At 38.6% G+C, this 26,558-nt stretch overlaps 1 protein-coding gene across 5 annotated transcripts; it reads right to left on the reverse strand.

The window, feature by feature from the left end:
- Positions 1 to 1,093: 1,093 nt before the first annotated feature.
- Positions 1,094 to 26,044, reverse strand: FSD1L (fibronectin type III and SPRY domain containing 1 like). 5 transcript variants are annotated; one of them, XM_057404419.1, is made up of 13 exons: positions 25,911 to 26,044; positions 24,812 to 24,943; positions 21,368 to 21,469; positions 17,376 to 17,398; positions 15,422 to 15,543; positions 12,361 to 12,570; positions 11,967 to 12,065; positions 10,166 to 10,292; positions 8,253 to 8,285; positions 4,712 to 4,803; positions 4,018 to 4,269; positions 3,605 to 3,693; positions 1,094 to 1,773 (listed from the first exon to the last, which is right to left on the reverse strand). In XM_057404419.1, exons 2-13 carry the CDS (start codon positions 24,872 to 24,874, stop codon positions 1,651 to 1,653), a joined length of 1,335 nt encoding a protein of 444 aa, XP_057260402.1. In that variant the 5' UTR covers positions 24,875 to 24,943; positions 25,911 to 26,044; the 3' UTR covers positions 1,094 to 1,650. The 5 variants fall into 5 exon arrangements, with proteins under 5 accessions (XP_057260402.1, XP_057260405.1, XP_057260403.1 ...); XM_057404422.1 differs by lacking the exon at positions 8,253 to 8,285 and having other exon boundaries at positions 4,712 to 4,800; XM_057404420.1 differs by lacking the exon at positions 8,253 to 8,285.
- Positions 26,045 to 26,558: the final 514 nt, after the last annotated feature.

Here is a 26,558-nt window from a genome sequence, read left to right on the forward strand (position 1 = left end):
ATTGGCTCATGGTCATCCTGTCGTCCACTAGGACCCCCAGGTCCCTCTCCCCTACACTGCTCTCTAAGAGGTCGTTCCCCAACCTATACTGGAACCTGGGGTTGTTCCTGCCCAGATGCAGGACTCTACACTTTCCCTTGTTATATTTCATCAAGTTATTCCCTGCCCAACTCTCCAGCCTGTCCAGGTCTCGCTGGATGGCAGCACAGCCTTCTGGCGTGTCAGCCACTCCTCCCAGCTTAGTGTCATCAGCAAACTTGCTGATAGTACACTCAATTCCCTCATCTAAATCGTTGATGAATATATTAAATAATACCGGTCCCAGTACTGACCCTTGAGGCACTCCACTAGTTACAGGCCTCCAACGGCCCTTCAACCTCCCTTCATACGGGAGGTGCTCCAGCCCCCTGATCATCCTCATAGCCCTCCTCTGGACTTGTTCCAACAGTTTCTTGTCCTTTCTTGTCCTTTTTATGTTGAGGACACCAGAACTGCACACAATACTCCAGGTGAGGTCTCATGAGAGCAGAGTAGAGGGGCAGGATCACCTCCTTGGACCTGCTGGTCACGCTCCTTTTGATACAGCCCAGGATACAGTTGGCTTTCTGGGCTGTGAGCGCATGCTGCTGGCTCATGTTCATTTTCTCATCAACCAACACCCCCAAGCCCTTCTCTGCAGGGCTGCTCTGAATCTCTTCTCTGCCCAAGCGGTAGCCGTACCTGGGATTGCCCCAGCCCAGGTGTAGGACCTTGCAGTTAAACTTCGTGAGGTTGGCATCAGCCCACCTCACAAGCATGTCAAGGTCCCTCTGGATGGCATTTCTTCCCTCTAGCATATCAACCAAACCGCACAGCTTGGTGTCATCGGCAAACTTGCTGAGGGCACTCTCAATCTCACTGTCCATGTCATTGACAAAGATTTTGAACTGGACTGGTCCCAACTCCAACCCTTGAGGGCAATTGGGCATTAAGCTGTTGACTGCAAATCTTTGCATGCAGCCATCCAGCCAATTTTTTATCCACAAAAGCAGTCTTATAGCCACATTAACATAGTGTACGGAACAAGGCAAACAGGTTATGCATGGAATCTATGTTTCTGCTGGGTAAAAAAAATCATGCAATTTTTGGAGTTACCTGGTTATTCAGAAAGTTCCAGGAATCCTCACTAGGCTTGCTAGTCAAAGCAGCTAGCAAAAATGTGTGCCTGGGCTCAAATAAATATCCTTTTGAAACACATGTTTCACATCACAAGTTCTAACAGGAAGCCTAGTAATAATATAATGAAGTAATTCATGTTAGGACAGCTAAGAAAATGGTATTAATTATATTTACTCTTCATAAAAAAATAAAAATACTCAAGTCCATAACAAAATGTTTAAATACAGTATTAGAAAAGTACATAAGTTACAGCTTTTGATTTCTCACTTATTGTTTTCAAAAGGGCAACATTTCAGTTTTCTGACATTTCTCTTAATTCACAGTAGGTTTTATTAACACTATAGCCCCAAACCTTTGCACTATCAGTACCCAGGCCTTAAACAACAGCAGGTAGCAAACCTAGTGTAATCCAGTGCTCACAAGCTTCTGTGAGTACCAGCTACACAGGAAAAAAAAAAACAAACATTCAGCAAGAGAAGTGTTTATCAGACATTAGTAGGCAATATTGTTTAGACTGTTTGTTGAACCACTCAATCTATTTTCACTTTTCTGGACCATGCTAATAGCACTTGGCACCTGCAATCCAGTACTCACTGTAAGCCCACCACACCAGGTCTAAGGAGAAGAAAAAAAGATAAAAAGATCAATATTCTGAATATTATGAAACATCTATATCTCTCGTCTCACATCGCACAATGGAACTACCACAAAACTTATCCTGCAGCTGCATCTGTCTTCTCTTGTTCACTAGTCACAGCGCTCTGTAAAACATTCTGACGTAAGAGAAGCTAACTTTTAAGATGATAAATTTAAGATGATAAAGTTTAAGATGCTTCACATGCTATACTTCATTATGAACTTAGAGCAACAAAGTCTAAGTTATAATACAAAAAGTTTTCCCAATAAGAAAACTTCTTTGAAGACCAGCATGCTACCAGCAAGTAGTTAGAATGACAATGAAACACAATACTCTTACGCTCCAGTGTTTGAAAGCAGTGCTTAGTTTTAGTATGACACAGCAGGATTATGCCAATTTGTGTACTATGTTTACATTAAATTATGAGAAGCTTCAGCAGCACAGGTGCTAGTGACCTTTATTCTACACCTAAGTTACATGAAAGAATGTATCTCCATGTTTATGAATGAATTTGAGAACTGTAATTAGCTTCTTTGTTTCTATTTTAACTGTTCAGGCTAACCCAAGTAATGTCTGCAAGACTGCTATAACTAAGTATGAGGGGCTATATGAGATGCAGACTAACAGGCTGATGTGGGGTAAGCAAGTGTTTCCTTGGATGCTTTAGGAACTGACTCAAAGAGTCAGTCTTCACAATGCTAAAGGATGACTAATACTTGTATCCCAACAGTTCTGAAGCTATTAAGTTCCCCATATGTTGGAAAGGACCAGCAAAGTAACTTGCTTAGTCATCTCCAAATAGCTAGCTATTAAAAGTCTAAAATCCTATTGTCAGTACATCTAGCTAACAGTAGAAATTGTGAAAAATATTCTGTCCAATAGAAGGAAAAATCAGGTGTTTGGAAGTGCTATATATAAAGGCTGCTAGGGCAAATTACTACTTTTCCATTCCTCCTTCACGCCCAAGAGAAAAACAACTTTATTAATTGGCCTAATCACGGTTCAGAATTACCATGCTGTGTTTTCTATGGCTGAATTATAAGAAGCTAGAGATCAGTACCTAGGCAGCTGAGTTGTTAGTATGAACTAGTATGCTAGCTTCCTCCAGATTCCTAAGTTTTCTAGACCTATACTCTGCACCCAAAGTACGATGCCCTTGATGGCAGCTTATAACGCAACTGAGGCCTCCAGATTTAGTTACTGAAATCATTAAAGGCAAGCCTAAATACAGTAATTAATGCTTCTGCTATGCATTTTTTTTTCCCTGCATAGAATTGCAGCAAGTTTTCACTATTAAGCTTAGAGCCACAAAAGAGTTATGCAGAGCAGTGAAACAACTGAGCTTTTGAAGACTTGAAAGCTAAGAGTCTTGTATCTCAACAGGGAAGCATCTGGTGGTGTTTTGTCTCGTGACACCTATTCTGACAGCTCACAGCATCTTGAATTCCCACCTGCATTGGTCTGGATTGGTTATTACAGCGGGCTCATCAGCTACTAGAATGTGCTGTTAATTTACCCTACAAAAATTTAATGACTTTAATGTATATAGCTGAGACATCCAGGTGCAGATTTCTCCTACTGGAGTGCCATTATAAGCACCATACGAAATCAAAGAGAAAACAGTTAAACATTTAAAACCCCTACTAGTTAGCCAAAACCAGTGCTCCCCGTTTTCTCCTCTAAAAAAAAAAACAAACAACACCAGCCAACAAACAAAACCACCCAACAAACAAATAAACAAATAAACAATTAAGTCTTCAGTAAACTTAATTTACTGCAGAAACTGAAGAAAATTTTATGAATACTGACCATGAAGCCTGGTAATAATGGCTGGGTAAACTTTGTTCTGAAGGTGTATAACAGCTCCTTTGAGTTTGCATTATAAAATGAAAGCTGACCTAAAAGAGACAGAAAACAAACTGAAATACATGCTCAAGTTACTATGTGTTACTGTATGACTTTTTGTAAAGTTCACTGTTCCATAGGGAAAGATTTTCAGAACACAATAAATACAATCTACATTGACTAGAAAATTCTCAGTAGCTCAGTATCTACATAGATGAACTCAGGTAATTTGAGATTACAAGCATTATTACACAAACAGGTCAGGGCCTTATTTTCATAAGAGACTGTATCAGTCTTGAAGCAATGTACTACTTTAGCCTTGTACTGTTTCAGCTTCACACAGGTAGCCAAGTTTTTAGATTAAGATTATAATTTACCTCCATCAAAGTCGCAGTATACTCCTACCCTGTCTGGAACAGATATATCTAGAGTCTTTGTTTTGTTATTGTGTTTTGCTGAAAGTATAGTTTGCAGCCAGTTGTTGATATGGATGCACCAGCTTGAACTAGTCTTTCCCAGCTGATCAAATTTCCCCAGGTTTCTATAGGTTACTCCCACACTGTATGATTTGCAGTCCTTTTGGGCTTTCACCTCCCAGTAGTGCTGTCCACTTTCAATAGTGGTGTCTCCTACCAAAAAAAAAAAATTAGTTGCTGTAATTAAGTGCACCTTACAATGCTTGCTCCCTTGTAGACACCAGTAATGCCTTCTCTGTTTTACTTCAAGATGAAATACAAAAATGTGAACTATAAGGAAAAAATTAATGTACAAGATGACAGAATACAAAGTAGAATAACGAAACAGTTTTACTTACACTCAGTAAGATGCACTTAACATCAGTTCCCCATTTAGTAGCAGTGAATGTCAGTGACTAAAAGCTTTGTAACAGAGAGCTTCAACAGACTTGAAAACCCTTGCTGTAGCACAAGATTCTGGTGTTATATAGGCAAAACTACCTACTGACAGCATCAAGTACGCAGCCTTGAACAATCACATATCCTAATCTGACATTCCAAAGCAGTATGCTGTGGAATTTTTTTACTTCTAAGAAAAGTAAAAAGTTCACCTTACCTAACACTGTGTATGATTCACCAGTAAAACGATCTCTGCCGCCCCTCGCTGAGGGTCCAACAAATGTCCTCTTTGGAGAAAGTGCACCACTTCTAAGAAGAAATGAACTGTTCATGATTGGCACCATTACAGAAATGCACACTCAAATTTTCCCCAGAGAGTTAGGGGGCAACAAACATACATAAAGCTGACACATGAGTTCAGCCACTTAACACCTCTAATAGTATGCATGCACAAGAGCAGAGAGAAAAGACAGCCAGAAAATATACAAGACATTGTAACAGACAAGTTTGGAGGCAGGTGAGAAAGGAAATAGCAGGAGAAAAAAAAAGCCGATGTGGGGCACATGGTTTGAACCAACACCTGTATAAAAGTGTTTTACCGTTTTACCTGTGCTACACAGTATCTTGGAGAACACGTTTGTGGTTCTCCACATTAGATTTCTGAAAAGTCTTGTAGACCAGCTACGATCGGGTAAGCATGAACACACCAGGCCAAAATGCCTAATTATCACTGGAATTTTAACAGCAGTGAATGAGAAAACAACAGCACTTGCATTAAAGGTATTTTTTCAGAACATGCGTGGCTTGTATAAGCAGTGACTGAAATCCCAGGAAAGAGTGTAACCCAATGAAGAATGAAAGTAATAAAACTGTAATAATTTCATTTCAAAATACACAAAGGGGTGTTGAAGCTAAGCACAGTTTATACAAAAACAAACAACCAACTGAGTGAGACTTCTGGAGTTTAATGCATCAGAATTCAAAAAATCCCAAACCACGCAAACACCAAAAGGGTGGGGTTTTATTTGATTATATTAACTCTGTCATAGACTACAGAAAATACGACTGTGTCACAACATATTGTGCTAGGAAGCACACAGCAACCCCTTAAGAGTCATTATAAAATTTAAGAGTCTAATCCCAATCAAGAAAGGCTTAGGGTTAGTTAACTTTTCAAAAGCATTCTCAGGAAGCAACAGCAAAATAAATGGAGACACACTTTGCTCTGGAGAATATTCTAATGAGTAATCAGATGCATAAAACAATTTTAACATAATGAGGTTTTCAAGCATTCTATTTTACCTCAGTTATGTCCTCAAAAATAATTCCTAGAAATTTAACCATTAAAGAAAATGAAGGCCATTTGCAAGTTACAGCAAATATTAAGCCTCAGTAGCCAGGGAATTATAATTGTTTTAAAGGCACTTAGTAGCAAAGAATTTTAACTTCTCAGAAACAGCTATGCAGTTTATACAGTCTACAAGAAATCACCAATGAAAAGGTTGCCCAGTTTAGCATCACTGTTTATCATATAAATTTCCCAATACTGATCAGAAGCTTCTAAATAGCCTGTAAGTTACATGAAGGGGATAAGAGTATATACTACAGGTGCACCACATCATGCTTTTGAATTTTGTTAACATGGAAGAAGCTGTAGTTTACTTACCAAAAGTTGAAAAATGATAGCATAAAAGAAACAAAACAGCAAAGCCAAGAATTAAAGCATAATTTCAGGGGGAGACATAACTCTTTGCAGAATCCATCATGCTTCAAGTGCATCAGAGATCATTCACTCACCCAACAAAAGCGGCTGAAATTTTTCTGTTAGATTCAGTATGAGTTATGCAGAAAGCAATGTGGTCATTTAAAGAATCACTGTAAGAAAAAATGCCTGTGCTTTGCTAATATTTTCTCAAGGTTAGCAAGACATTAAAACATCCTCAGTATCATTTACTTTGTTCAAGTCTTCTGTAAACAGCCACTGCATGTGCTTTGTCTAATCCAAATCTAATAACCTTTAACAGTTTAGACAATGACATCAAATATTTGGCATAAAAGTTTTGAAAAAAAAACAGAAACAAAACCAAACAATTTGGGGTTTGTTTGGTTTGGGGTTTTTTTGTTTGTTTGTTTTTATTTCTGAGCACTTAAAGAAATTTCAGGCAATTTTATAGCAATCCTAAGCACAATACAGGCTGGGCAGAGAAGGGATTGAGAGCAACTTTGACGAGAAGGTCTTGGGGGTGTTGGTCTATGAGAAACTGAACATGAGCCAGCTTCAGTGAGCGCCCACAGCCCAGGAAGCCAACCATACCCTGGGCTGCACCAAAAGGAGCGTGACCGAGGTGATCCTGCCCCTCTACTCTGCTCTCACGAGATCCGACCTGCAGTACTGCATTAGCTCTTGGGCCTCCAATATAAGAAGTGGACCCACTGGTGTGAGTCCAGAGGAGGACCATGAAGTTGCTTACAGGGCTGGAACAGCTGAGAGACAGGTTGAGAGAGCTGGACTTGTTCAGCCTGGAGAAGGCTCTGGGGAGACCTTACAGGAGCATTTCAGGGGCCATAACCTAAAGGGGGCCTACAAGAAAGCTGGACATGGACTTTTTACAAGGGCATGTGGCGACAGGACAAGGGGGAATGACTTTAAGCTGTCAGAGAGTACATTAAGATTAGACAGTAGGAAGAAATTATTTACTGTGAGAGTGGTGAGGCACTGGCACAGGTTGCCCTGAGAAGTTGTGGCTGCCCCATTCCTGCAAGTGTTCAACGCCAAGCTGGATGGAGCTTTGAGCAACCTGGTCTAGTGGAAGGTGTCCCTGCCTGTGGCAGGGGTTGGAACTAGATGAGCTTTAAGGTCCCTTCCAAACCAAACCATCCTATGATTCCATGAAATTGATACACCTTGTGTAGCAGAGCTCTCAGCACTGGAGATTTACTGCTGATGCCAAGTCAAAAGACAGATCCACCCGATGGATAAATAGAAAGGAGTAAAACCTCCTAGAAATTAGGAACCTGAGCCCTTGTTTTGGTTCCACAGCTTTTAAACCAGTGAAAACGCAAGACAGCAAACCAGGAGAAGAAATTTTCTATCAGGATTTCTGTTAGAAAAATTATGGGGAAAATTCCACTAAAAACCACAACTACACAACAAATAGAGTATTTTAGCTGCTATTACATATCAAAAAGAGAAGTGCTCTTATTTGAGCAATTGGTTCCACAAGTAGAGTTGCCATAAAGCTTTTCACACATGCCATTAAGCTACATCTTCTCCTCTCTGAAGTGTGAAAACAGTGATTTATTTTCATCTGATCTCTAATAACAGTTATAGCACAAGTTCAGAGGCAAAAAGGTAACAAAAAAAATTAAAGCTCTCAAAAGAACTCTTTGTTGTGTTTGTAAAATTTTAGTGTGCCATAAGGTTAACTAAGTATCAATAGGTCTGTAACAGGGATATTTGTATCAACATTAGAATACATAAGGCTCTTTCAACCATTGCAAATCAGGTCTTCTACACACTAGGTAGGAAGCATGCTTCCAGGGAGACTGTTTTCCAGTCACTGAAAAATATATACATAATCTGTGAACAAAAATAAGACTTCAGAATAATTTTAAATGTATTCATTACTGATGTATTTTAAATGTATTTATTACTGATAAAGGCTATTAGACTTCTCACTACATCAAGCAAAGCAAAGTAGAATGGACTCGCAACAAAATCAGGTGCTAGATCCTACGAGTAAGGGGTATATTATCACCTTCTACTGCTCTTCAGCAGAAGATTCTGGCCACTGTCAACAGAAATAAATAGCCATTAAACAACTGCCCTATTACCACACTAAATTACGCCATTTTTAAGATGCCACTAAAACTTACTCTACCATGCTTCTGGCAACATTTGCCTATAGGGAAGGTATTTGTTCATAAATTAACTCAAGCAGCACTCTATACCCCAGAGTGCATGTTGAAAGTCAATTAACTGTCTTTGAGAAAGTAGCCAGTTCAGTGAACAAGGCAAGAGGAAGGGACACTGTTCACACCTTGACTTTGGCAAGGCTTTTGATCCATTCCAACACAGCATCCCCAAACCTCAGGAGTTGAGATACAGACTGGGTAGTGGGCCATAAGCTGTGTACAGAACCAGCTGAACAGCAGGCTCACAGCTGTGGAGAGTATTCTCCAAATGACAGAACCCCATGCACAGAACAGGCTGGGAGACAACTGAGGGAAGAACAATTCTGCAGAAAGGCAGCTGGGAGTCTTGGTGGACAACAGGAACTGACAACATACTGCACTGTGCCCTTGTGGCAGAGGTGATGAGTGACATTCTGGGCTACCAACAAGACAGCAACCATGAGGCCAAAGCAAGTGACTGTTCTTCTCCATCTGGCAATGAGCCTGCCCATTTACTAAGCCTGAAGTCCTGTGTTCAGGTCTAGGCTCCTCAGGATCATATACTAACTTACTAGAGCAAGTCCAGTGGAGGGCCAGCAATGCAATTAAGGGACTGGAGAACAGGAAGACAACTGACTTTGCTCAGGATCAGAAAGAAGAAAGCTAATTGCTGTCTTTAAGAATATAACAGGAAGGTACAATGAAGATCAAGCCAGGCTTTTCTGAGAGGCGTGCACACTGATAGCTGTGGGGCGCCTGGTAATCATTGTACCACAGGAAATTACAACCAGGTTATCAGGATATTCATTCCCTTCCATGAAGGTGGCCTGGACTAGAGGGCCAGTGATAACATTTAGGGAAGGGTAAAAACTGCTGTGCAAGAGCAGCTGGGACAGAGAAGTGAGAATATAGCCACCCTGCTATAGCCAGCCCATGGACAACCCCATGCCAGAGCAGACAGATGTGCCGTAAAGAAAGCTGCAGCCCATGGACAGAGCCCACACTGGAAAAGGCTTGTTAGCATGACTTGTGGCCCCACAGGGAACCTACACATGAGCAGTCTGTTTTTTAAGACTCCACCACACGGAAAGGGCCCAATGCTGGAGCAGTTTGTGAAGGACTGTCTCCCCTGAATGGGACTCCATGCTAGAGCAGGGGAAGAGTGCAAGTAGGAAGATGCAGCAGAGAATGTGTGATGAGCTCACTGAAACCCCTACACCTAATTCCCCTGCACTGCTTCTGGGGAGGAGGTAGAAAAGTTGGGAGTGAAGTGGAGCCTGGGAAGAAGAGAAGGATAGGGAGAAGGTATTTTAAGATTTGTTCTTATTTCTTACTATCCTACTCTGATTTTTGATATGCAATAATTTAAGATTTCCCCAACTCAAGTCTGTTTTGCCCACTACAGTAATGGCAGAGTTATCTCTCTGTCCTTAACCCACAGACCATTCACTGTGTTTTCTCTCCCACTGTCTAGTTGAGGAGAGACAGCTTGGTGGGCACCTGGTGATTAGCCAAGGTCAACCCACTACAAATAGAATTTAGTTCTTTTTAAAATAGACTGCATGATTAAGGCACATTTCTAATAGCTTCCATAAACAGCCTCTGCATCTCTCTGACAAAAAAAGGGAAATAAAAATTTCTTCCAGATAAAGATTTTTGAACAAAAATTCCTTTGGTTTCCCAATGTCCTCAAGTGATTTTATTCCTCCTGTCCACTTGCTTTAACTGCCAGATGTTACATCCCAGACAATGTAAACATTTACAAAACAGTTCTTACCTGCTTTTATTTTCCTTCCCTTTTATTTTTAATTGGCCTTTACCTCCAGTAGGGTCCCATTCAACATAGGTGTCTTCAACTTTCAAGTTTAGATGAGATGAAGTACTGTCCAAACTGAACACAAATGCTGATTAAGAGAAAATGTAAGACAGTGAAATGGTATAATGCTCTCTCCCAACCAGTGGCTATTCATAGAAAATGCCAAAAGCACTAGTAAAGCTGTAGCAGAGTACTGTTCAACTTCATAGAAACATTAGCTTTTTAATCTGGTACTTGTAATCAAAGTAAGGAGCTCTTTAAATAAAGCCCAACTACCTACCTTCAGTACACAGGTTAAATCAAAGTAAGGTTTTCTTCATTTTTATAATGCTGCAATATCAGCAATTAAATTCAGCTAGTGCTTTCTACTAGTTACAGCTTACTCCCTACATTCTTGCAATCATGAATGATTTAAACTGGTATGCTTATTTTCCATATCCTGCAGTACTAACTCTAAAAAGGTGTTTATGATTAATAAGAACTGCAAACTTGGAGAATACTGAACTGACAGTGTAGCACATACAGAGAGAACTGAACTGTGAAGTCAGTTGCAGACACAAGACAGCACAGGATGCATGCAGCTAGAAGACACTTTGTATTCATTGCAGCCAAGTCCTTCATCCAGTAATATGAAACTAATACAACATGCCAAGCTCCCTAAAGATATTTATTTACAAACTATTCTGCAAGTGTCCTAATATCATGAGATATTATACTCTGATTCTGAAAGAAAGCATACTTGAGATTTTTAAGAGTTTAGAGCTTAACAGTACCCAGGTCTGAAAAACAATAAGGTAAACTCATAGACAAGGATACTGAATTCCTATAGGCTGATTATTAAAGAAGGTGAACTAAATGCTCTAACAGAAACAATGAAAATATGGAAAGCATAACTGCCCAAACAATTAAAATCAGGATTATTTTTCTGGTACTGGAGTAAGGAATACAAATGGCTATTAAAAGGATACTATAAATCTGACAATTACTGTTGCTTCAGAGTATTAAAAGCATTTTAGAAAAGTTACCAAAATGCCCACCAGTTCATTCAAACTGCATACAGCTTTGTTTTCATGAAGCAACCTTCACACTCAACTTACACTTTAGGTATTTTATATCATCCATTTTCCCTTCACACTATAGCTTTGGCTATAAATTAAGGCATCTTTATCTCCATCATAATAGTTAAGATGTGTTCTGCCAAAATATCACTTCCAAGATATTTTTCATTTAGTTTATTTACAAAACTATGTTAGGAAGCCACTGCCCTCAGACCAACTGATTTCTAACAAAATGACTTAATAACTTGAGCAATTTGGAACTGCCTGATTTTTTTAATATTGGCAGTGATTAGAATCTATAGCTACAAGGTAGCTAAAAAAAAATGCTTTTCAGCCCTTTCTATTTACAGGAAGCTATTACCCATCACACCTTAAGTTTAACTATACCAACTGTTTAGGTGCCCCAAGAGTCCTACTGATGTTCAGCCACAAAGTTCCTCTTCTTTTGCTATATCATGATGTGGCAGCACACAGTCAATCCACAGTTCAAAACTACCAATACCAAGCTCTGTTAGGGAAGTTACATCACTATCTCATTTTTAGTGTTTGAACACTAAAAGGCCAGCTTTATTTTCCTTTTCACTTGGGACACGTTTCAGCAGCGCTCATGCAGAAACAGGTCTAGCATACAAGTTTATATATGAAGACAAAACAGTAAGTCTACAGTTTCACTACATCTAAGGTTAGAGTTTCTCAAATTTTACCTTTGGTTTCCAGAGTCACAGGATCAGAGTATTCCCCTGCCACGGCTTTGTTGCAAGCTTTTACTCTAGCATTCACATATTTCTTATCAAATTTCAGACCTAAAAAGTGAATGTTCAGAGACTTGAATTGATACTAATTACTGACAACTTTTACAAGACTAAGATCTATTCCATGTAGCTGTCTTCCATTTGTATCAAACTACAACATTTTTTTTTCACGAGATCTCAATACCAAAAATAAGAGGAAGAGCTATTATTACACAAAACACCTAAGAGTAATGTGAAACAATGAAAGCTTCCTTACATACAGGAAAATGGATATTCTGCAAAACTTCCAAGCATTAAGTATTGTATCAACATTCCTGATTTTTTTAAATATAAAACAAACCTTTACCTGATATTGTATATTCAGTAGCTTTAATATTGTCAATCACTTCCCAGTGCTGTTCATCTTTTACTCGAGGAAGGCCTCCAAAGTTGGTTTTCCTATACTCCAGTACAAAATGATCAATTCTGCTGTCTTCTTCAGGCATTCTCCATGATACTGTTATGCAATTATCAGCAACCACACAGGCTGCTGTATCTATCTCTGGAGCTCTAGGGACTGCAGAAAGACAAATATACAGATAGGTTTAAAGAAGAAAATGGACTGAACATTCATTTTTTCTCCTTGGATTTATAGAGTTCACAAGTTGCCCTTGGCCCAGTAACACACATTTCTTTTAGATGATTTATTCCATTAGCAAAGCATCATAGAAGACAAAGTATATAATTTGCACTTAACATGCAGTTTACAGAACAAATTTGCATTAGCTCTATACTGAACATTTGCATCGCATTTTCCAGATGTTTTGTCAGTAAGTTGGGCTTGATGCCCTTCTGTAAGCAGTAGGAAGGAGCTGCTAGAGTGGACACACATTCAGAATAATGCTACACAATAAGAATAGCAAGAAGTAAGCTTACTGTGTTCTTCTGCAGTTATGTCCCAGTGACCAAGTCCTAATTACAACTGCCTTTATGCAGGTGAACCAACTATTTCTTTAACAGATTGTCAGCCTTGATTCCCCTTCACAATGACTGATGACAATTAGCATCACACTAATTATGGTTGAGTCTTGTAGAGATGTGTAATTTTATCACCCAGATATCAACACCTTCTAGCTACAGCAGGTCCACCTGAAGCAGGAAATATACTTTGTTTTACGCATACCATTTCATACCTCTCCAAAACTTCCCTTCATGATCTGTTCACATATTTTAACATAGAACTACCAAAATGCACCTTTTCATCCCTCACATCCTTGTGGTTTAAGCCAAGCAGGGATTACACTGAAACTGGGTGTATACATTTAAAAAGCTTTGGGACAAAGAAGCAGCACAGAAGACACTGAAAGCAGACATATTCAAATCTGTACTGGTTTTTGCTGGGACAAAGTTACATTTCTTCATAGAGATTGTACGGTGCCATGCCTTTTTTTTTGTGTGTGTGTGTGTATAGTTTTGATAACACAGGTATTTTAGTTATTGCTGAGCAGCATCAAGGCCTTTTCTGCTTCTCACACTGTCCACCAGCCAGTAGGCTGCGAATGCACAGATACTGGCCCCAAATAACTAAAGGGATGTTCCATACCATATGACATCATGCTCAGCATATAAAGCTGGGGGAACAAGAAGAGTTATGGCATTTTGTCTTCCCAAGTAACTGTTACACACAGTGGAGCCCTGCTTTTCTAGAGACGGCTGAACACCTGCCTGCCAATGGCAAGTGGTAAATCTCAACCCACAAGTTCTCACTTTTACCCTTCTTATTCTCTTCCCCTTCTTATTCTATTCCCCCCAAGCCATGGTGGGGGGGCATGAGCAAGCAAGCAGCTGTATGCATTGCTTAGCTGTCTGACAGGACTAAACCATACCAAATTCTCAAATGATAATCACATGCTTTTACCATCAAATTTCAAAGTCATCCAAAAATAATTTGAGAATATTACTAAGATCCCTTCTCAGCCAAAATCAAAATTAAGATGAGAAGTATTTCAAAACATATACCTGAAAATTTAATTAAATACCCCAACTATTTTTGTTACGGTATAAGATACCAGATAAAGAGCCTTCCATGTGTTTGACATAACAAAGTCTTCAGTGTAATTCTGGCAAGCAGTGTTCAAATACCTGCATTACCACACCACCAAACCTGTTTCCAACTTCCCAAACTAGCAGATTAGTATTTCCTGATTTTTAAAGGTCTACCAGTGCTTAGTGCCATTTTGCCTGCAACAGTGAGCTGTTGGTATTTAGTGTCAGAGTAATTTGATAGCTTGGCACTACAGCAGAAGAAAGCAAGACTGATAACCAGCAAGTTTATTTTCCTGTTTACAAATCAAAGGCCCAAACAATATAAATTCCTACATATTTGATAAGGAAAATGCATTTGTAAGAGGGTCATACTAAATATCATCTTCGCCTATACACAAGACTTTGTTCATGTTTGCTGTTAAATCTGTACACTCCCATTCCTGTTAAAAGGCGCACTGGGATCAGCTTACCTACCTTGTTCTCTTATCTATGAAATACAGACTCTGGGTGGCAATCATTGCTCTGGGACTAAAAGGTGGCAATCATTGCTCTGGGACTAAAAGGTGAATTTCTGCCTAGAGACTACTAGCTGACCACTAGGAATAATGCTGGTCATCTACTACACCTGCTATCACATACTGTATCTGCAGCATACAAGTGTGCAGAAATGTAAACTGAAGCTGCCAAGTCCTTAACAGATTTGGATTAGTGACCTATAGATGAAACAATTTATATCCCTGCCAACAGTATTCTTGCCAATATATTCTTGGTAACAGTCAAGGGCACAGTGGTTTAAATAGGAAAGCAATATGAATAAAAATACATGAAAGATATTTAGTGGTATACTGCACCTAAGTTTACTTTCAAACAGTAATAAATAGATGCATCAATACACATTTTGTATTATTGTAGTATCACTGGCCTAGAAGATTGTCCCTGTACTGCATTTCAGACCGTATAACTACTCTTTAAGGGACGTATTAGCTTACAGTTCCATGAATAACACTACTGCAGATGACTAGGACTTTGGAGTGTCACCATCAAGCTAGCAGGTACAGTCCTGAGAAACTTAAGAACTTCAGGAAATATAGAGCAACTGGTAACTCAAAGAAAAACAGTCTGGAAGACTCATCCTCACTTCTGAGATCAGTTATATTCTGAAGTTATGTAGAAAAATAAATAAAAAACTAGAAAACTCTTACTTTCAAGGTATTCAGCTCAATATCCAATAACTAAGAATGAGTTTAGGTACTCTGAAAAATTTACTTATTAGGATGCAAAAGGTGTGTTTTTCTTTTGTTTAAATATGGTAAGTTATTCCCGCAGTAAAAAAAAAAAAAAAAAAAAAAAAAAAAATCAAACTGACTGCATACAGTTTTTACCTGGCAAAAATTTCATAGCCTGGAGCATGTGCCTTTCCATAGAGAAGTCCACCATCAAGTGAGTCATACTATCACTGACCTCTGGTTTCAGAGACAGGCGGAACGCTGAAGCCACAGTGACTCTAAAGTCAAGAAAGCAGCATTAGCAAAATGGATTTGCATTAAGTCCTACAGCCATTTTCAAAAACAGACAGCAGTCAGATAATCTGTACTGTTAATGTCAAACTGTGAGCCAAAACACTGGTCAGCAACCAGACCGTTTTGCTAAATAACTGTTTACCACTTAGCCCAGAGTCCAAAACAGAAAGTCTTCCTAATGCAATTCTCAGAATATGGTACAAGCTGCTCCCAGTTCTTCCATATTACTATATAAGAAAATGACAGAAGCAACTAACTTCTTTTACTAGTGAAAAAATTGGAAAAAAATCAAAATTCACACAACTTTAGACAAAATTAAGAAGCATGAAATAATCTAAAGCACTGCAGAATCATGACCTTTTTTATGCACTTAGAAACCTGAAACTTTAACTTTTAGTTTAAAAAGGCCAAAAGACTTTTCTGGTCAATAAGATCCACTCATTATCTCCAAAGTGCATTTTCCACATATTAAATATTGCTCAGAAGGCATTTGTAAGTAGCAGTGAACAAGCTGAGTATTCTGATTTCATATCTACCTCTGATCTTACCAGAGGATGAAGAAACACTTAAGTTGCAGACAGCATATTGCTCTGGAACATACAAGTATCTGATCAGTCTTATAAGAAAACACTAAACCACATCTTCCATTTCCATTTCCCAAATCTTTGCTCATATTCTGAACACTGCTAAGACACCCCTATACTCCATCAATGACACCACAAAAAAAAAAAAAAAAAAAAGGACAAATCTCTTGTATAGCTCTGTAACAATGAAGATACCAAGCCACGCAGAAGAATCTGAATACCACTGATTGTCAGAGAGATTGTGCGCTAACTCCAGGTGCATTAAGTAAGGAGAAAACTAGGAAATTCAGGTAGTGAAAAAGGGGAAGAAAACCTGAAGCTGAGCATCAAAGACATAAGGACGTCAAGTGACAAGCATTACAATTTTGGAATATAAGATAGTTATGACACTAAACCAAACATCTTAAGAAAAACAGGTCAACTGATTTCCCAAGACATAATTGATGCTCTGAAATTCAGTATGGGGTGCCTAGTAGATTTCACTACTTGGCCAGAGAGGTAAATATCACCTTAAGAAAGCATAATCCTCTGATTAGCAGTAAGAAAACATTAAATAGTCAACTGCACGCAGCTTTTTAACTTCCGTTTAAGACTCTCACAAGGTCATTATCATTCTTCCAAATGAAGAAAAAAATGAACTTAGCTTTTCTTTTTTTTTCAAAACATTAGTTTTGCTTTCTAAACAACAGTTGGAAAACACAGTTCAAAGAAAAAACTAGTAGAAATAGCAATTTCCCTGACAATAGGCAGTGACTTCACCCAAAATACTTCAAGCAGCTACAGTACTTCTTATATTCAAAGAGTTATTAGCTAGAAAAGCCTGTAAATAAAAACCAAACAGCAACAAGATTCTCATAATTTAAAGGGACAGAGTCAGCTTGAAAAACTATTAAATTTCAGCCATCAAGTATCAATAACAAATCGGAAGTTTATTATTAATAATATATAAAGATTATGATAATGATAATAGTAACATAATAATAATGGCTACTGTGGAGCTCTAGTTCCCTGCATTAAAAACATCTTTTTCTTTACTAAGGCCAACAGCAAAGAAAAACACTACATGAGAAGCATAGGAGTTTTTAGTGCTCTCTGAAAGTTGTGACATCACAACAAACACTTCAGAAAGAGTCAATGAACTTGATTTAAGCTGACTATGACCCTTTCAAAATAAATGTGTTTTCAAGGAAAAGATTAATACAAAGATAAAAGCGACAGACTTTGTACTGTACCTATCTTTGATCTCTCTGCCAGCCTTGATGCATGTCAGGGAGAAGAGAGAGAAAGTAGTTAGTATTTCCATGCATTTATCAATGGTGGTAAGATGCAAGAAGGGTGAGAACAATCTCAGATGTACTGCTCAGATTTGAAGATCAAAATGAGTTTAACATTTTCATTAAGATAAATTTTCCCATTAAGCACATAAATAGTATTTGTGAAAACTGCAACAATTAATCACAAAGGAAAAAAAAATGGTATCAAGAACCACACCAAACTAATTTCAAATGACTCAACTTTCTGGGTGTGATTATCTCTTCGGATTTCTCTTAATCAGCTAAATTGCTCTCCAACACATTTTGAAAGACTAATTCAACTAAGTCAGTGAAATTTAACTATTACAGTATTTTCTTTGAAATATGAAGTGCTTATTAGTGGCATGTAAACATGCCTGAGTTGTTTGTGTATACATCACAGAATGTATACTCTGACAAACTCAAAAAAAAAAAAAAATTAGGGGTTGTTTTCACTTTTCTTCTGAACATGTTGTATTATTTAAGAAATACTTCATAAAAGGCTCTCTCCTTATGCCACCACTCAAAACTACAGAGCCTAGTTTTCCTAGCATTTAAATGCTACCGCTGAAGGAGATGCAGAAGTGGTGATGGCATATTTCAAACATTAACTGTCTTTAGGAAGGACAAAATCCCTATCCTTCACCAAGAGGAACAGCAAACCCAAGATAAAATGTTACTGTTGAAGTAGTGATGGCTTAGTTATGTCCATTGAATCCATGCCAGGAGTTGACACTGCTACTTGATCTAACTGCTGTGCACCTGAACCACTCCCTTTCAAAGGGGAGACAAACATCAGGTAGTTTTCCAACTTAAAGTCAAACAAAAGTGGAGGAATTTCAATTATTTCACTAAATATGACACACACTCAAAAAAGTAAAAATTAAAATTGTCCATACGTCCCTACCACAAAACCAACTTCATATTCCCAAAGTCAGAAGCAGAAAAAAAACCATGTGTTTAGAAATAATTTAGCTTAAGAGCTAGCTTTGTTTTGCCTCAAACCAATGTTATTGTAAGAACTGCTGACTAACTCTCCAAAGCTATTTTAAAACAAAGACCTTCTTCATAACCTCTGTGCCTTGTGGAATGTGTGGTAGCCAGGACTCAACAGTTTACTGTAAGACAGGCCTGGCTTAACTCCTTTGAATTTAGTTTGTTTCCAGGCTGCAGACAATTATGGGTTTCAGCCCACCTCAGATGACCTGCCCAGCAGTGTCAAATCACATCATGTCTAATCACCAAATCCTTCTATGTGCTGGCATTTGTACTCTTTTGACTTTCAGGTAAGTCAATTCAGCCAATAAAGCCACCAGAAACCTAACACAGAAAAAAGAAATTTAAAGTAATCTTAGTTCAGTCTTATGCTAGTTTCTCATGAAACTGATTTACTGGAGGATCCAAAGAAAATTTCTGCCAACAAAAAAATTCTCAGGTCTGAAGCTGCCCTGTGTTTCAGGAACACTTGGTATTCCTATTAGCAGAAAAACAGATTTAGCTATCTAATAGCTAAGGCAATATTACCTTAAAACACCATATCCAAACGCATATTTACAAATGCGACTAGTATAAGACAAGTTTCAAATCTTAAACAAATCGGATTTCAGTATCCTAAATACAAGACACCAAATTTGAAACTCCCAGCAAACAATAATTTTCCTAAATGTATACGACTTCAAAAAAAAGATGTATTAGATACACCTGAAATGAAACAACTTGCAATAAATTCAAAGCTACATTCTGCCTAGTGCTCAAGAGCTAACTTAAGTTTTACACATCAGAATGACAAGACAGAAAGGACAACTCAAACTGAAGTCCTAAGAAAAAATACTCAATTTCAGAATTGTCACTCTTCAAGGCACATAAATCAAACATGACACTCAGGACACCACACAAACGTGTTGCCAAAAGGTATAACTGACATTGAGACAGCTTTCCTGCCAACTTTTTTAGATTGATTTATGTCCTTGTTCCAGTTAAAATTCAGAAATACAGAAGTAATTGGGTCTTGGATTTGGCCCCACTACTAATGAAAAGATTATGCTAGCAAGCCTAGGCTACTGACTCAGTTCATTTGTAGAACTGTTTCACTAATTTGTAAATATATTCTTCCAGTTAGATAAACTGCCTTGTTTACAGTCTGTTGTAAAGTACATGTGTATCAGAATCGCAACATGAGGCCCAAATCAGGCTCTCACTTATACAGTATATAAATGCATTAGAAGGTTGAGAAATAGAGGAAGACTTGCCCTGCATTCAATTTCACAGGACCTTTCAGTACAGCCATAGAGCTCAGGCTTGCAAATTAAAGACCCACAGGTTGCATAAGGTTCTGCAAAACAAGCAGCTTGTCATCCACAGATGGTTACAGCTAGAATCATAGAAAGCTTTAGGCTGAAAAGGACCTTAAGATCATCTATATCCAACCCCGTGCCATGGGCAGGGATATCCACTAGACCATGTTGCCAAGGCTAGGTCCAAGCTGGCCTTGAACACTGCCAGGGACGGAACATTCACAACTTCCTTGGCAGCCTGTTTCAGTGCCTCACCACCCTCACAGTAAAAAGCTTCTTCCGTATACCTAAACTGAACTACCCCTGTTTCAGTTTAAATCCATTGCCCCTCATCCTATCACTACAGTCCCTAATGAAGAGTCCCTCTCCAGCATCCTTGTAGGCCCCGTTCAGATACTGGAAGCTGCTATGAGGTCTCCACACAGCCTTCTCTTTTCCAGGCTGAACAGCCCCAAATATCTCAGACTGTCTTCACACGTGAGGTGTTCCAGCCCCTTTATCCTCCACAGTGACATCCCCAGTCACTGCCCTCCCATTAATCTTGGCCCATAAGCTTTCAGCTAGTTCATTAATCCATTCTCAGGCAGAGCTCCATACACTCTACTCATTGACATGAATGGTTATACCCCCAGACCTCTCTTGTCTAAGAAGCCTGTAACTTTCCATTCCAACACTCCAGTCATAGGAGCCGTGCCACCATGTACCCCTCATGCAAATGATATATCCTTATAGACATGCACACACCTCTAATTCCTCATTTATGCCCCATACTATGGGCATACGTATAGAGGCATCTTAGCTGAGCTCTAAATAAAGCCGACTCATTGGCTGGAATGGCTGGATTAGCCCTGCATTGCTGCAAGCATTCACTGCAGGTGCTGGCACATGACTTGGAGTTTTGTGATGGATCAGATCCCCCTCCCCCAACAAATCTGATTTAAAGCTGCCTTCATCAGCCTGGCAATTGTCCTACCAAAGATGCTCTTCTCTTCCTTGTCAGGTAGACCCCATCAGCCCTCAGTAGACCTGGCTTCCCAAAGCAAGTCCCACGGTCTAAGTAACCAAACCCCTGACTATGCACCACCCCTTTAACCATCTGTTAACCTGCCACCTTTCCTTAGAAGCACCAGTAACTTCTTTAGTGGCAGGGCAACTGGCTTTTCTTTTGTTGTGGAGAGCTGTCTTGTTGTTAGCCCCCTGCAGAGCTGCAAAGCAACTGACTCTCTGCAAGTGTCATCTAACAGGACTTGACAACCGATGGGTTGCTTGCCACAGCTTTGAGTTCAGGCCTTCACACACTTTGTAAGTCTTGGTTCAGTTTTAGAGACATATTTTACCCTCACTTTCTGGGTTCACTTACCTAGCATCAGTGCAAGTTTGCTTAACACTGACTGTTGCGCATGAGAAGTCATTACTTTCCCCTCCCCCATCACTCTAAGAGAAAAAACTTTCTTTCATTACAGATTGCATAAAACTTCAAGACTATCATGCCTGACTCTGCCTCCTCAACAGAGGATTTCATATGCTTTATCCATATTCTCCACATTCCTGGTAAGTTCACAGTACAGTAATGTAAGGGTATTTCAACCAGACAAATACCAACATCTGCCTTACACACATTTGTTCAATGTTTCCTACCTTTAAGAACTCCACAGGGTCCTTTATGTCCAGTGACTGAGTTGCAAGTTCCAGCAGCTCTTCAGAACTCTCTAGGGCATTACGACATTGGCTAAGCTGATCCTGAAGCAAAAAAAGAAAGTAAGAGTAATTAGACGAATTCACGTTAAAAAACTGGTTTATAAACTACCAGTATTAGAACAACATGGCTTTGCTGTTTGTTTGTAACAACTTAACACCTTATCTGATCAAGGCTATTACCTCTGACACATCATGTTAACTAGGACTTCACTGTGCTTGACAAGTGCACAGTAATATATGGCACATCTTATAAATCCAAAGGGGAAAAAGTTGGATAGGTGCTGAAGTCTGATTTAAAAATCAGATTTCTTTTTAAGGCCTTTTTCTCACACTATCAGGATTCCAGAAGCAAAGAAATGTGCATTTATGTGCACAATTTTTATTTCCAAAACTGTACTTCATCAATGAACTGAGAGTGTTTAATGTAACAATAGTCTTGAAAAAGACAATGATTATATCCCCAACAAGCTCTACAACTATCACAAAAACAATCCTGAAAAATCAATACTGCTGTATAACAAATGGGGATAGTAGATGAAAAGGAAGAGACAAAGAAGGACAGAGGAGAAATTTTTCATGATCAGCTGAAACTCTATTCTTAGTAAACTACCAACCCCAGTACATAAAACAGTGCACAGAGAACTTCAAGTATTACATATCATGTAAAGATTAGTTTTGAATACACTGCAGGATCCTAAACATACCATAGGTTTAATGATGCACACTTTAAGCCTGGCAGCAGCTTTTGCATCAGCATTCACCCTACAGCTGGTTTTATACTCATATTATACTTGGCTATAGTATCTTAGAACAAGTCAATAGCAAGTAACTTTTTCTTTAACACACTTCAGGAAAGACAGCTTGTTCTAAGGTCATCACTGCCTCAAAAGCAACCAACAGTTGCATCAACTTCAAGAACAGACCTGTCTGTGCACTTCAGAAGCACAACCAGCTTTGGCAATTGTGCTGAGTTGACCTGGGCCAGTTGCCCCTCAGATTTACTGTTCAGAGACAAAATAGGAGCAAGGAAACAGTCCAACAGGCAGAAGTTCGTAAACAGTTTCCAGATAACTTCTGAAGCATGCCATTAATGCAAGTTGTAATTCATCTACTACAGCTGCTCTCCTCTTTGAGAGATATCACATGTTGACGAACTCAGATACACCATGATACTCCCAAAACGTCCCAAGCAAACACCTCAAAGCAGAGAAGCAAATGCCAAAGGCATTTTCAAACAGATTTGCAGGACTGACATGGTAACTGGATGCTTCCATCAGCATCTTCCTGAGATGCACTTGCATTTCCGTTAAATTAAATACTTTTTTATTAAAATACACTGCCCCCAAATATAACAATATTTTCAAAGCAAGGGTTTAAGGAAAACTTCCAGTTTTCAGCCAATCCAAGGAATTATTTTTGAGGGATCAGGCTAAATATTAAACCCTCACCCTTTTCCACCATATGTAGCCCCAGTATTTTAAGTTACAGCTTATTTTTCACAACAGCATCTTGTCAACTACAGAAGATTAACTACAGCACAAGCACAGTTAACTAAGGACACAAGTACAATAAACTAAGCCAGTCCATTCCTTTAAGCAGGATGTTTTATCTCACTTAAGTTCCTTGGTTTCTTCATACAAAGTTAATTTTCAGTTCCAGACAAAGATAATGGCTTGAATTAATACATTCAATGCAATAGTTTTCATGTGTTAGTTTGGTTTGGCAGATTGACTGTTGCAAAAAGCACTCTTGCAGTCCCTTAGAGGAAGCTTGGTCTGTTACAGAGCAAAGCGAATGTCTTCTGGGCCCCCGACTAGAGAACAGCCTCAGCTGAAGAACAAGTAAGACACTTAACTGTGTCAGTGATTTGTAACATTCCACTTCTTTTCATCCTCTTCTGACTAAGCAGCATTTCAGCTGTTCAACACAGATACTTGATACAACTGTACCACACCCACAAGCTTTCAGAATAATTTGGCACAAACACACCTGAGCTTGATCAAATTAGATTAAATTTCAGATATTCACAGAAAACTAACAGATACTAGCAGAAAATTTCAGTGGTCAAGTTAAGGTGTCAGATGAGTAACTATCAGTTTTCAGTTCCAGAATAATTGCTTGCAAGATTAATGTTAGGTTTTCTTCACTATAAGGCAGAAAAATTGATACATGCCACAGCTGAATTTAATCTGCGAGCTGTTCATTGTTCATTCTTTAAGCATTTAAGTCATAAGCATGTCTGGATATTGCCAGACTTCCATCTGTTGAGACACTTCAGAAGGACTTAGAACAGACATATTGGGAGATGAAATTAAAGGTTAAAAAGTACACTTAGGTACCTAACTTCAATTGTGCACTGAGAAGTTCTGGAATGTTTTATACTCAGTCTTTAAGTATGGACATAAACAGACCTTATATAAAGAAGCCTGTGGAATTTGTTTCAGGAAACTGCTCCTAGAACTTCTTTAAACTGACTAGACATGAGAAGGTGAAGTCTGTCAGGAACAAGTATCTTCCTAATTCATCTACATAAGGAAATAGCTAGACAGCAGAATGCTACAACTAGAATCATTTCAAGAAAAAAGCTGGAGAAACAACTTCTGCTTAGAAGTTTTAACTGTGCTTTGGCCCCAGGCAACCAGACTTTGTGAAAGCTAAAGCCAACCTGCTACAGGCTACTGGGAAAAAAAAAAACAAAACAACAAAACCAAACAGACTTTATGCATGTTTCAGAAAGTTAACATTTTTCCTCTCTGAAACCCATCACAAAGATTCTTCTATATGAAATTATAAAACTACAAGCTGCCAAAACTCACACAGCAGGTTTAGTAGCAGACACCAGTATAACCTGTTCCCAAGCAATTCCAATATTTCTTTCACTGTGCACGAACGATTTCCTTCATGCTAACTAGTGGAGTGGCCAGTTCTGTCAACAGGAGAAGAGACTTTGTGCTTAAGATATCTGATGTGATTCTCCAAGTTCAAGCCTGAGTAAATCACTCTGGTGTGTATATAGGTTCAGATGCTAGTATTCCAAACTGGAGAAAGACACCAACTTCAGCCCAGAATGTATTCATTAATCTGAAAGTAGTAAACGCAGATCGAAATCCTGCGCCTATGCAGCCACTCTCCACCTGTAAACTCTACAAGTAATATCACTTCCTTTCTACATGGTGATCTGGAGCACATAAAGACACTAGACACCATTAAGTACCCTAGAAGAAGGGACCAGAGAAACACTTGCATCAAAGAAAATATTTACACTGCACTTCCTGCATTTCTTGCAACACTACCAAAATACCACTTTCAGATGAAGTTTAAAATAGCACTTCAAAACTGCTTCCATTCAGCTGCAACAATTTGCAGATACAGTTACACAGTTACCTGTAGAGCCTGAATTTTATGGGCGGCCTCTTGCCGAATAGTGTTGGCCATAGTCCCGCTCATCTCATACAATACAGAATACAGACGATCAAATTCTTCATCCAACTCACTGATTGCACTAGAAGAGTTCACCTGAGAAGAGAATTGAAACTGACTCAATTTGTATTGGCAACAGTGGAGGCCAGGCTTTTAAGACTGTAACTCACATTGTTTGCCTAAACATGCTTTGCCACAGCTACTGGATACTTTGTCACTGCTCCCTACCTTATCAAGAGGTAAAAAACATCAGGAATGACGGACACCTACTAATCAGACTTTACATCAGGACACCGAAGACTGAAATCCATGCAAATTCCACAACACTCAAACTTGCACAGAATCCACATACTTGGCAACTTTGTTCCATGCCAAAAGACCTTGACTTCCCTCTCTCATATACATATATAGAGATTGCTAGATGTTTTTAAGGAGGTAGTCATATAGTTCCACAGAAAATGTTTTCATTTAATTCTAAAAACTGCAGTCTAGAAGCCATCCTGAAGACCTGGCTGGATGATTTCTATTTCTGCTGTTAACTTGGCCCAGCTTTAAACACAAAACAAAATTACAGTTTATTGATAGGCTAAAGGAAGCAAAGTCTCATCCTAGTGTAAATGCTCTAAAAATTAGGTCTAACTTAAGCCCAAAATTTGCAGCTACTGAGAAGAGAAATAACATAGTTTTTTCTCACAAGTATCATGTACATGGTCTCAATTTTCAGTCTTCACAGCAGACCAGAAATTTAAAGATATAGACTATTTCCAAATAACAGGATCTGAAAATTTTGCATCAAAATCCATATTCTCTTCCACACAAATAAAATCTTATAATTGCTTTTCACAAGAAAAGTGAAACCATCATTCCTTTCTACTACAGACAGACTTAAAAAGTAAAATTTTTTTATTTGGTTCCAACATGAATATATATATTTTAAACTTGATTGTTATAGCCTTACACACTACCTAAACAGTTTGAAACTGATAAAACTGGAAAGCTGCTCCCCTCTCAACTACAACTTATGAGCCTTAATATATATTTATACATATACATACACACATACCTGAACATTCTTTATTGTGTAGTTCAAGATGTCAATAAAGTTGTGAATTTCATCATTCTTGTTTGCTAGGGTAGAGACAATCCTTTGCAGAGTTTCCTAGAATTACAAAAACAAGTGAGAGAAGTTGTAAAAGAACCTTCTAATTTTGTTAACCACCAGCATTTCACCAGAGATGGAAATTCATTACACATATTCTAGTTGTGGCCAATTCAACTCTTATTCTGATGGGATTAAGAATAAGAGTTTGTTCAATAAAAGAAAGAATAACAAAGGTCTAAACAGCATTCAACCAAACTAAAGATCTCCAGTTGTCAGTTTAGGAGAAATCACAAATCTATTTTATGATACACCATTTCACATATTTTACTGCAACTCCCAAAAAAATCTAAACAAGACCACCTAGTGGCACCACACTCTGCCATATACAGCTTCTCCAGATGAGAAAGCTAATGTTTGTGCAACCAAATACAGAACCAATAGAGAAAAAAGCTGGTAAAAATTAACCCAGAAGAAAAACTAGTTATTTCCTACAGTCAAAAGAAGCTACTGTTTAATAACTAAGCTGACAGTTTGTTCTATAGACAGAATAAATCTGTAATGTTGATTTGAAAATTTGTCATTTCAGAAGCAGCAAAATATTTTGGTGAA

Source organism: Pezoporus wallicus, unplaced genomic scaffold (assembly GCF_028554395.1).
Source record: "Pezoporus wallicus isolate ANWC-B61680 ecotype Strahan unplaced genomic scaffold, APGP_CSIRO_Pwel_v1 contig_7293, whole genome shotgun sequence".
Lineage (NCBI taxonomy): Eukaryota > Metazoa > Chordata > Aves > Psittaciformes > Psittacidae > Pezoporus > Pezoporus wallicus.